Consider the following 12,888-nt stretch of genomic DNA (forward strand, 5'->3'; position numbering starts at 1 on the left):
ATACATATTTATATATACCTTGTGGTATATAAATATAAATAAATTTATGTATTTATATTTATATATACCTTGTGGTATATAAATACAAATAAATAAATATATTTATATTTATATATACCTTGTGGTATATAAATGTATATTTATATATTATTTTATATAAAAATATATAAATATGTATTTATTTCTCTATAAATAAATATATATTTATATATTTTATTTATATATAAATTTTATATTTATAATAAAAATATATATTTTATTTATAGATAAATTTATACATATTTACATATAATATATAAATATTTATATATTATACTTAATAAATTTAAATTTCTATATAAATATATTTATATATTTATTTATATATAAATAAAATATATATTTATATTTATACACCACAAGGTATATATAAATATAAATAGACATATTTATTTATATTTATTTATATTTATATATATACACCTTGTGGGAGTTACATAATAAAACATCATGTTGTACACCATAAATAGCCGCAGTTTTTACTTGTCAATTTAAAAATATTCAAAAATTGCATTATTATAAAAGTATTTCCAAACATTAAGAACTCAGTATGTATTCAGAGGATTCTCATAAAATATTCATGTCTTCAACAGATATTATGTAGCAGACTAAGGAATTATAAGACAGCCCTTATACTTCAAGGAACTTAAAATTGAATGCGAGAAATAATGAACGCAAAGCATGCTTCCTATTACTTGTATGTGTAAGCAGTGTTATCGGAGTTCAGAGAAGCAAATGACTTCTGACTGGCAAGATCTTGATATTTTAAATTTAGATTTACTGAAATACTCTGTAATTCCACGGTAACAGAAGGAATGTTAAGTTTTCTTTTCCTCCCTATCCAATACTTCCCCCTAGTGGCGCCATGGCTCCTTTACAATACAGCCCAACTCCTCAGCCGGAAAGACAAAGTGGAATGGGAAATTTGACTCCATCAACAAATCACTATCAAATCTGAATTGATTTGTGAACATTAGTTTTGAGTTGAGCCATTTCAAATGGAACCCTTGTTTCTCTTAGAGAGAACTCTTGTCCTCAGTCAGAAAATTGTCCTACCATAAAAGTATCATGTTACAGGGCCCAGCCTTTATCATAAGATGCACTGGAAAAAAAGCAGTAATCCCTGAAAAACAAGATATCAAAAGAAAAAATAGACCTTCCGTTACTTTCATGAAAAAGCCAGTTTCCCTGTTCCCAGGCAAAAACTGAGGCTCTAGAATCCCTTGAAAGTTTGTCAATGCGACAGGCATATCTTTGAATACTTTTGTTCGACTAACAAAAGAAAAATGTGGATTGTTCTCTAAGTATGTGTTGAGGCATTGTGTGCCTAAAAATGCTTTCTTCTTTCTGTGGCACATGCGAGTTTTATTAGAGAGGTGCTAATAAAAGCCCAAAGCTGAAACAGTCATCTTTACCGGAAACTTTGCAATACAGCTGTCTTTCAGTATCTGCAGAGGATTGGTTCCAGGACCCTCAGGGATACCAAAATCTGCAGATGCTCAAGTCCTGTAGTTGGCCCTGTGGAACCCACGGCTACGAAACGCAGGCGTCATATCCTCGGGTTCTTCATTCCTCAAATGCTGCATTTTAAAACAGGGATTGTTTGAATCCGTGGATGCTGAACCTGCAGACAGGGAGAACTGGCTGTACTGTGGCCTCCAGAATTGCTGCTTCAGGGCCACGCTGTGGAAGCATGGCTCGGTATGTAACTCCCGAAGAGCGGGGACATTTTTTGTCTAGTTCATGGGTGTATATTCCAGGGCCTAGAACCTTGCCAGGTTCAGAGTAGACTTTTCAATATTTGTTGACTGAATACATGAAGGAAAACTACACATTTCTCCATACAAACCAGCTCTGGCCCAGGACCCAAGGATGGGTAGCTTTGGAAGCATGTGAAGACAGAGCTTTGGGCAGAGGAGCACCTGGATGGGTTGACTTTTTCTCCTGGAGTGGACAAGAAGAGGTGGGCAGGGATATGGAAAATCATGTTCCTGGGCATGTGATGTGTCAATGACTCAAAAAAAAAATTAACTTTAAAGAGTAGCAATGTTCCTGAATGGACAGGTGGAGGCTCAGAATAATGGTTATTTGGGAACTAGTGTAGATGTAACCTCGGCTGACTCCCAAGCCCGGTGGCTTCAGCATCACACAGAATTAACTGCCTCATGTCTCCTGAACAGTGCCTTTTCAGTTCTACCATTCCCATGTTCTTACCTTCAAGTGTCTTGGAGGTTGTGTTCCTTTGTAAGGAAGATGCTGCAACTGTAAATTATAACTGCAATCCCTAGATCATCTCCACTATCTTCTTTCCTGTTTTCCTCTGGTTATAGAAGGCAGAAATCTAAGAATAATGTAGCCTATCCTCTTTACAAATTAACCCATTTTCCTATTAATTTTCTATTCATTTTGCTTTCTTTGTGGCAGTTATTCTGTGTCTCACACAAAACATAACTTATAAGACATTAGGTTACCTTTAACATCCTTACTAGCACATCCTGCCACCCTTACTTTCATCCAAGCTGACAACTCACTTTGCTCAATAGTCTGAAATCTTGCTTCGTTTATTGTAATAGAGGTGAACAAAAAAGAGACTCCAGGCTCCACATCCTCGACTGGAACTTCCTGGTCAGTTCCTTTGTTGTACGGTCCAACTAAAGTGGAAAGAAAACTTTTTGAAATCATTTTAATGATCATTAGGATAGAATTAAGATAGGGAAATGATCAATTGTAAAGATATGTCTTTGTGACCAAAACAGTCAAGATGGTTCACTGCATACTGATTTCCCAGAGCAGGTACTATTTTAGGAAAAAGCACTGTAGGGAGAGCATCCAAATGTTAACGGTCATAGGCTGTTCTAGCTAAGTGCATTCACTGGGGTAAAATGGACTGGAAAGAGAAAAAACAAGGCCAAACAAGGATACCAGCTTTTAGCCACCAGAATAATGCTAGAGAATATTTTTAGCAGCTCCCAGAGGGAAGATGATGGCCTCCTCCAAGAGCTCAATAAAGATCTGGCATAATTTCAGAATTCAAGAAATAGCCCATCTTACATTATACTAATGGAAGATTGATAATTAGAAATCAACACTCAAATCCAAATTTACATACATACATACATGCATATATTCTGGCACTAAGTCTGCAATATCTAATGTTATGAATTTCCCTTTCTTTAACTGACTTCATGTATGCCTTAAAATTACCGTTTCTTTCTTTTTTTGAGAGAGAGAGTCTCATTATGTTGCCCAGGCTGGATTCCAACTATTGGGCTCAAGCCATTCTCCCTTCTCAGCTGCCAAGTAGCTGGGATTACAGGCACGTGCCACCGTGCCTGGCTTACAATTACCATTTCAGTAGGCAGTTTTCTAGTTTCCAAGCAATGTAATTGTGAACATTTAATCCTTTTTTCCCTCCAGTATATTATACTGAGATAAAAATGTAGAAAATGTCTTGGGTTTTTATTGGTTTTCCTCATTAATAAGATGAGTCTTTCAATATATCCTTGACTTGTAGAAGCTGGTGGGGTTTGTTTTTTGTTTTTTTTCAGATAGTAAATAGCAGCTGTAAAACTATAATTTCAATAGAAATAGGCAACTGGAGTAGATACAAAGCCAGACTCACAGGAGTCTGAGAGAAGAGCAAAATTTAAAAATTGCCAATTCTTATGATGCTAATTCATCAAACATAACCACGAATACAACAATATTCAAAAGGAATAAAGTTTGTGGGGAAAGCAACAAGTAAAATGATCCTAAGTATTTTTTTTCTTTTTTTCTGCATTTAGGAAGTAACATGGTACATAATAGATAAACAACAGACTTCAGAATAAGACATATCTAGGTTTGAGTTCTAGTTCAAATGTAATTGTGTATTTGATCTCTGTATGTTCTCAGCTTCCAGTTCTTACTAATAATAGTAACGATAACTGCCTGAGATAGATTGCCTACATTAATTTATATTTGGGATTCTTGCTAAATCAATATTATGGTTATGAGATCGTGTTGCATATTATGAAACCAGAAAACAAATCTATCTAGACCCTGTGCGTAGTGGCATGACCATTTGTTGTGTTAGTCACTGTGGAAGAGAGAACAACTGCTGCTTTCTCCAGCTCCCTATGCTCCACAACACTTGTCCTCTTTCTGCAATTCGTCCCTGCAAAGCAATTTCCTCTTCCCATTCCTTGGAATGCTTTTCTTCTCACTGTTAGCTGGCTCCTTCTTTTCTTCTGGTCTCAGTTCAAATGTAACTTTACTCAGCCCTTTTCTAGCTTCCACTGCACTATTCCTCCCAATAGACTACCCTGTTGATCTGCAGTTCCCACTATAGGACAGTATCAGCCTTATGAATTATTTGTTTTCTATCTCCAGTGACTAGAATGTAAGCCCCATGAAGGAGCTTGCTCATCTATTTCACAGCTGTATTCTCTGAGCCTACAACAGTGCTTTAATACAAAGTAGACTCTCATACTCAATAAGAAATTGTGGGATGGATGGATGAGGAAAGGTAAGGTTTAAGTGGATGATAAAGATCCTCCTCTGCTCATAATTTGAACACTTTCCATCATTTTCATGGCTAACAGCTGCTCTTAGCCTTCATCACCTCTCATCTAAGTTGCTGCAGTAAGCATCTTAAAGGATCTGCCTGTTTCTACTACTGCCCCCTATGGTCTATTTTATCACAACAACCAGGCTAGTCCTCTTTAAAACATGTAAGTCTACTCTTCATTGAGAAATCCTATGAGGGCTCTCCATGTCACTCAAAAGCCAAAGTCCTTAAAATAACCTACAAGACCCTACTTGATGTGGCCCACACCCTACTAACTTCCTCTCCCTCACCCACCGAGTGGTATCTACTCTTGCCTTTCTGTTCTTTGAACATGCCAGGCACCTTAGGACATTTGCTCTAAGCTGTTTCCTTTTCCTAGAGTGCCTTTTGCCCATATACAGTTGGCCCACCATATCCATGGGTTGCGCATCTGTGGATTCAACCAACAGCTTGAAAATATTTGGCAAAAAATAAATGGCTGAATCTGTATTGAACACATACAGACTTTCTTATTGGTCCTTATCCCCAAAACAATACAGTATATTTACATAGCATTTATCCTGCATCAGGTATTATAACAAACCTAGGATATTTAAAGTATACAGGAGGATGTGCATAGGTTATATGCAAACACTACACCATTTTATGTAAAAGGCTTGGGCATTCACAAATTTTCATATCCGTGGGAGGTCCCAGAACCAATTTCTGACACAGCGGGATGACTGTTTCTGACCAGTTCACTTTCAGATGTCTCAAAATAATCTGACCTTCCTGTTGAAGACTACCCTAACTTTAATACTGTAACCAACCATCCACACCCATGTCAGTTCTCCCCTTTGGTCTTTTTCCATAGAACTTATCTTTTAACCAACAGTGCAATTTATTTTTAAACTGTCTTTCCTACCACCCCTTTCTACAACATAAACTCCATGAGAGGAGGAATCTGCCTTTGTTCACCAATGATTCCTAGGCACCTAAAACCGTAAACGGTAGTACACAGTAGGCACTCTGTATCTTTTTTTTTTTTTTTTTTGAAACGCGGTCTCGGTGTATCACCCACGTTGGAGTGCAGGGGTGCAATCTGGCTCACTGCAAGCTCCGCCTCCCTGGTTCACGCCATTCTCCTGCCTCAGCCTCCTAAGTAGCTGGGACTACAGGTGCCCGCCACTGCGCCCGGCTAATTTTTAGTAAAGACGGGGTTTCACCGTGTTAGCCAGGATGGTCTCGATCTCCTGACCTCGTGATCCACCCGCCTCGGCCTCCCAAAGTTCTGGGATTACAGGCGTGAGCCACCAATCTCCATATATATAGAAGGAAAGTCCTGAAGTGGTTCACAAGATGCTACTCTCCACATGGATGCACACCAGAATCCAGGAAAGGGGAGTCCCAAACTTGAAGTCTATGAAATTTCCAACTTCATGCATAGTTCTCTCAAAGCAGGAAGGGTTCTGCAAACCCTGAAGCAAACTGCCTAGAGCAGCATTGTAATTCTTTTTATGATTCTTACACTCTCTGTATCTATTTGCATTTTGTGTTCTCGAAGTAGACCTTTTTGAACCATTCCTATTATGAGAAGCCAATAATGGCTACCATTTATTAAGCACCTAACTACTGTTTAGGGTAAATAAGAGTTGTGGGTCCATTAGATGGTATGATAGCTGGGGAGCCCAGTAACTATCCTGCTTTGGTTGGTTCCTGATGACAGAAACCTACCTGAACCCACTCTGAGTGTAGAAAAAAACAAATACTGAAATATTTTACAAAGTCATTCTACTAAACCCTAATTCTAAGCTGTGGGATATATCCAGTATTTAAGCATACTCTCACATAGCTGAGAGAAAAAAAAGAAAGAAAGAAAGAAATGTAGACCCCAGGAGCCAAAGATAACCTGCTTCCACTACCCCCAGGTTCTAGCATATTCCAAGATATACTGGAGTGGGTAGGGGGAAAAGCAATATGCATTCAAATGTCAAGTTGAGACAGAAATTGAGACTCTAATTTTGAGCTGTTAAAAGTAAAATTTCACTAAAATAATATCACAATAATGTTGCTTTATACAAGTTTTGTGGCAGAAGAATCATTTCTTTGATCCTTACCTAAGATTTACAAGGCTGACCAAAAGTTGAAATTATTGGCATAAAAGTGATAAAATCAGACAAAGCATGGTAAAGACTGCTTTATTGGCGGCAGTTACTACAAGTCAATAAATATTGATCCCCAGAGAAGAGCTCGGTTATCAGATTACTGGTCCATAGAGAGCGGAATGAAACTGAACCAAGTGATTGCTGGGATGACTGAAGTCACTCCTGCTTCTTGGGAAACGCAGCCACAGCCAGCTGATAGAAGGCATATGCTGTTCCTAAAAATAAAAAACAAAAAAGAACCTAACCAGAAATTCTGAGATCTAAGTGTATAAATTTAATATTCCAGTTTAAAAGTTGTAAGTTTGCATTAAGACTACCTTAATTAGAACACAAAAAAGTATTTTGATAGGTGTTGGCAAAATTTTAAATAAATATATGTAAAATATATTTAATGTAGTTTTAACAAAGTATGGCACAATAATATATTTGTCAACATAAAATACAAAAATTTTTAAAAATAAGAACATATACAAACGTTATTTCCATATTAACCCAAGATTGCCTGAGAAATGCTAAGGATGATTAAGCATGATTCAAATGCCAAAGAAAAAAATGACTTCAAAATATGCAAGCTTTCCCTAAAGTGAATGTAAAAAAAGGAAGAGTGATATAATTTTACAGTAATCAAATGTAATGTAAAAAATAGCTGATAACTGGAATTTCATTTTAAAAACTATTTACCAGAATGTCAAAGAAATGGTCACATTGGCCAAAAGGAATTCAGGACTTTTTTTTTTTTTTGAGACAGAGTCTCCCTCTGTTGCCCAGGCTGGAGTACAGTGGCACAATCTCAGCTCACTGCAACCTCCGCCTACCAGTTAAAGCAATCTTCCTGCCTCAGCTTCACGAGTAGCTGGAATTACAAGTGTGTGCTACCACACCCGGCTCATTTTTGTGTTTTTAGTAGAGACAGGGCTTCACCATGTGGGCCTGGCTAGTCCTGAACTCCTGACCTCACGTGATCTGTCAGCCTCAGCCTCCCAAAGTGCTGGGATTACAGGCATGAGCCACCACACCCGGCCTATAATACCTTTTATAATAAACTGGTAAATGTGTTCCCCTAGTGAGGAGATTGTGGGAACCCCAACTTAAAGCCAGTCAGTCAGAAGTTCCAGAGACCCAAACTTGTAACTGGTGGGAAGGAGGAGACAGTCTTCTGCCATCAACCTGTGGAATCTGATGCTATCTCCCAGTAGAGAGTGTGGAAACTGAATTGGAGGACACCTAGCTGGTGTCCATTACATGGTATGTAGGGAAAAACCCCCACACATTTGGCAACAGAGGTCTTCCATGTTGATTGTTGTGATGTGAGAGCAGAGTTTCCCAAACAGGTAATTAACATAGTTTCCTCATCTTTAAAATGAAGACATATTATAGACTTCATGCAAGATTTACAGAAATCCAAGTATGTGGCATTCCTATGAATATGATGGGCACAAAATAATCACTCAAATATAGATTCCCTTCTCTTTACCTTCCAGTAAAAGTATTGTTCCACACAAATTTTGTTTGTCATAAATATGTCTGTAGAGTTTAGATGTAAAGTGCGCTTTTATTTTGCATCACAGTCAAAATGTTTTAAAGCCCTTGCTATAAGAGGTAGGATATAATGGATGTTTTTAACTGAACTATAGCCTTCACTACCACCAATGGTACTCAGAAAGCCAACTCTATCACAAGATAATCATCAAATCTTATTGGTGTTATTTTGTTATTAAGGCCAGGTGCAGTGGCTCATGCCTGTAATCCCAGCACTTTGGGAGGCCATAGCGGGCAGATCACCTGAGGTCGGGAGTTCCAGACCAACCTGACCAACATGGAAAAACTTCATCTCTACTAAAACTACAAAATTAGCCAGGCGGGGTGGCGCATGCCTGTAATCCCAGCTACTCAGGAGGCTGAGGCAGGAGAATCGCTTGAACCTGGAAAGCAGAGGTCACAGTGAGCTGAGATCACACCATTGCAATCCAGCCTGGGTAACAAGAGCAAAACTCCGTTTAAAAAAAAAAACATCAAAATGCTCTTATACAGTATGTATCAGTCATCCTCTTGAATCATTATGAGACATGGTAAGATATCAAATTCTGGAGACAGACTGCCTGCATTAAAATACTGGCATAGCAAAAGCAATAAAGTTATCAGTTATCATTACTATTACTTTTCTATAAACCTTCAAACATTCCAAAGGCCTTACCACCAACTGTAAGAACCATGGTGGCTCTATACAGGAGGACATCAGCTATCCCACCCTTTACATACAGTGGAATTCCATCATCCTCCTAGATTAAAAAAAGAAAAAAAAGACAATAATAGATGCCTCACTCATTTCCAACTAAGTTTCAAAAGAACAGGCATATAAAATGATATAGCTCCTTAAATCCCTATAATTAAAGTATTTAAGTATTAAAATTTAAAAGACCTACAATTTTCTTTATTCTGTCTCTACTCCTACTACTTTTAAAATAAGAACTCCTAAAAGTCAGCATTTTTCTTTTACTGTTAATTTGAGATCCATTAATGATGGTCTTTCCAAAGAATACATAAACATTAAAGCTATAAAACATACACACTGATCTCAACAACTTTAATATAACTGAAATATAAAAGAATCAATAATTGCCACACATTAGATTTAGTCATAGGAACCTTTTTTTCCCTAAAAAGTGGGGAAGGGATTTTGGTTTATAACCTTAAATTATATCCCTAGCATCTAATCCAGCATAAAGTAGCTATTTAGTACATCTGTCCAGTAAAGTATTTATTTGTATGTATATATGATACAACTATTTTTAATCACTTGAAGTTTTATTTGGGAAAAGCTAGAAACCATAATAAAACAAAAATCACTCATAATCAAACTACTTATAGAGGTAAATTGCTCTGCTCCACCAGGTCTTTCCCCAAGAGACAACCACTATTAGCAGTATGGCACATGTTCTTGACTTATTTTGTAATGTTTATATTGTCATATGATCTAATTTATACACATACTTGTTTATCCTAACTCTACCTTTTGGTAATCTAATTATTACAAGTAACAATCTCCTATAAAATACTTCAGTACCTGGAACAGTTTTTGTTTCTCTGGAACTTTATTTTTTAAATGTCTGCGGGAAGTAGTGCTTATGGTTCTCTGTCCAATCTGACGGAGAGCCTAAAATGAAAATATTATTAAACAGACTTAGACCCTAAAGAAACCTTCAAAACCATTTTCAGTCCTTCATATTATAAAAAAGGTAAATTGAGACTTGAAGCATATCTGATTTGTCAGTAGCAAAGTCATGGAAGAGCATCCAGGCTTTTCAATTTGTCATCCATCCTCTGGCCTTCGAATTACATTCTGCAGTCTCCAAACAACATACTCAAGAAGCAATTCATACAGATTCTAACCAAAATATAAAATCATGATCTTTACCTGAACAGAACCAGTAACATTTTATAATCCTTGATGCAAACATATTGACATACACATATTACAAAAATAGTGCTTAACCAAAATACACTAAGCTCAAATATTTTCATAATATACTACCATATTATCAAAAATCTGCTGGGCGTGGTGGCTCACGCCTGTAATCCCAGCACTTTGGGAGGCCGGGGCGGGCGGAACACCTGAGATCAGGAGTTCAAGACCAGCCTGATCAACATCAGAAACCCTGTGTCTACTAAAAATACAAAATTAGTGGGGCGTGGTGGCACAAGCCTGTAATCCCAGGTACTTGGGAGGCTGAGGCAGGAGACTCGCTTCAACCTGGGAGGCAGAGGTTGCGGTGAGCCAATATCAGGCCATTGCACTCCAGCTTGGGCAACAAGACTGAAACTCCGTTTCAAAAAACAAAAAAAAAAATCTATTACTAGGCGGGCGGATCACCTGAGAGTCCAAGAGCAGCCTGACCAACATGGAGAAACCCTGTCTCTACCAAAAACACAAAATTAGCCGGGCACGGTGGCAAATGCCTGTAATCCCAGCTACTCGGGAGGCTGAGGCAGGAGAATCGCTTGAACCCGGGAGGCAGAGGTTGCGGTGAGCCAAAATCGCCCCATTGCACTATAGCCTGGGCAAAAGGAGTGAAACTCCATCTTAAAAAAAAAAGAAAAGAAAAGAAGAGAAAAAATCTGTTACTTGGCCAGGCGCGGTGGCTCACGCCTGTAATCCCAGCACTTTGGGAGTCCGAGGTGGGTGGATCACCTGAGGTAAGGAGTTTGAGACTCCGCTGGCCAACATGGTGAAACCTCATCTCTACTAAAAATACAAAAATGAGCTGGGCGTGGTGGTGTGCGTCTGTAATTCTAGCTACTAAGGAGGCTGAGGCAGGAGAATGGCTTGAACCCGGGAGGCGCAAGTTGCAGTGAGCCCAAACTACGCCACTGCACTCCAGCCTGGGCCACAAGAACGAACTCCGCTCAAAAAAAAAAAAAAAAAAAAAAAAAAAAGGGCCGGGCGCGGTGGCTCATGCCTGTAATCCCAGCGCTTTGGGAGGCTGAGGTGAGCGGATCACTTGAGGTCAAGGATTCGAGACCAGCCTGGCGAACATGGTGAAACCCCGTCTCTATTAATAATACAAAAATTAGTCGGGCTTGGTGGCGAGCGCCTGTAATCCCAGCTAGTTGGGAAGCTGAGGCAGGAGAATCGCTCGAACCTGGGAGATCCGAGATCGTGCCACCGCACTCCAGCCTGGGCAATAGAGTATGTCTCAAAAAAAAAAACAAAAAACCTATTACTTGACAGCAAATAGACTGGCATGATTCCTTCTCAATTAAAATGCTTCTCCCATTACATTTTTCCTAAAAAATTTTAAATAGGGTATACATCTTTTAAAGAGACTTGCATTAAATATCCAGTTGAATTAAATAATGAAACAAATGTGCTCTCGATTTTTTAAAATAAATTACATTGAGGATTTTAATGAAGCAAAACTTCATTAAATAATTTAAAAGATAAAATAATCATTGTCGCATTTTTTTCTTTTCTTTTTCAAAATTTGGGGAAATATTTCATATGCTCAAAGTCGGTGGAGGGGTGAAGGACAATGCACAATAGCCTGACGGAAGTAACGCTGCACTTCAACCATGACTATTCTAAAGTTCCACCCAAAATGAATGGCTTGGTTTTTAAACTGCCTTCTCAGAAAGTTCGCAAAGCTCAAAACCATTGAAACTTAAAGCCTTTCATTACCAGAAGAACACCTTTCTGCTTGATGCTTCCGGGTGTCAGACATTCCCCACCTGGTCCTTGGTTTTACTCAGATCCGAGCTACTAACCTCATCAATGACCGACAGGGTTAGGGGTGGTGCCTAAGAACCCAAGACGGGTCTAACCCGCAAGTCTCTGGTCACTTCCCCAGCCTCCACACTCCTTACATCTACCCAGCAACGGCCTGGGGCGAGAGGAATAGACGGAAGGAAAAGTAAGGTCAGGGGAAAAGGACATAAATCAAGGTGACTTCATTAGCCGCCTTCTGCACCCCTCCCAGGTGAGGGTTTTCTGTCATGGTGCCTCAGCCTCCTCTCCACTCCCTCGCCCCTATCATGAATGCAAGACGAGAAGCTCCTCACCAGCAGATTCCGCAGCATCTTGGCTGTTACTGACCAGCAACCGCCGCAACTTAACACCAGCAACGAAAATGGCCACGCCGGAACCGGAACTACCTCCGAGACTTGCGTAAGCATTCAGGAACGCAGATCTTGCGGGGCCGAAGATAAGCCTGCGCTCCTAACCATAGAGAGCAAAAGAAAAACTAGAGCGGCAGTACGGCCCTATCCGCTCTAGCCGGCTCGCCGTCTCAATCTGGTGAGCTCGTTCCGGACGTTTTCGAGGAAGTTCAGTCGGCTGGTCGCTGGAGCTAAGGCTGGGGAAAAGGCAAACGATTTGTGAGATGAATGTAATAAGCTTAGATGAAGTCAGTGTGGGACCAGGCTATCAAAGAAAGCTAGTGTCTGTTTTGAGCGAGAAGGCGTAAAACTGGGCAACCTTTAAGCCGCTAGAAAGTGAACAAAGACTGGGTTGGCCGAAATACAGCTGTGAGGCCTCATAAAATACAAAACACGGATTAGTTTTTTCCACCGAAGGAATTGCTGCGGGACATTACTGTTCCTTGTGTTGAGAGTATGCTGTAAGAGCTATGTCAAGGTAACAATTTTTATCTTCTTGTACCT

General features: G+C 39.1%; 1 protein-coding gene across 1 annotated transcript; it reads right to left on the minus strand.

Annotated features, from left to right (window-relative positions):
- Positions 1 to 6,749: 6,749 nt before the first annotated feature.
- Positions 6,750 to 12,584, minus strand: LOC112622815 (cytochrome c oxidase subunit 7A2, mitochondrial). The gene is made up of 4 exons (XM_025382727.1): positions 12,289 to 12,584; positions 9,797 to 9,886; positions 8,927 to 9,011; positions 6,750 to 6,947 (listed from the first exon to the last, which is right to left on the minus strand). The coding sequence occupies exons 1-4, from the start codon at positions 12,400 to 12,402 to the stop codon at positions 6,889 to 6,891; spliced, it is 348 nt and encodes a 115-aa protein (XP_025238512.1). The 5' UTR covers positions 12,403 to 12,584; the 3' UTR covers positions 6,750 to 6,888.
- Between the last annotated feature and the right edge of the window lie 304 nt (positions 12,585 to 12,888).

This window comes from Theropithecus gelada, chromosome 4, assembly GCF_003255815.1.
Source record: "Theropithecus gelada isolate Dixy chromosome 4, Tgel_1.0, whole genome shotgun sequence".
Lineage (NCBI taxonomy): Eukaryota > Metazoa > Chordata > Mammalia > Primates > Cercopithecidae > Theropithecus > Theropithecus gelada.

Bases quoted from the DNA above. Each gene is read 5' to 3' on its own strand.
- LOC112622815 (XM_025382727.1), bottom strand. From the start codon at position 12,402: ATGCTTACGCAAGTCTCGGAGGTAGTTCCGGTTCCGGCGTGGCCATTT. The intron at 9,012-9,796 runs GTACTGAAGTAT...TTTTTAATCTAG, and splicing joins AGAAACAAAAACTGTTCCAG to GAGGATGATGGAATTCCACT. The intron at 6,948-8,926 runs GTAAGGCCTTTG...TTTTATTTTTAG, and splicing joins CATGGTTCTTACAGTTGGTG to GAACAGCATATGCCTTCTAT.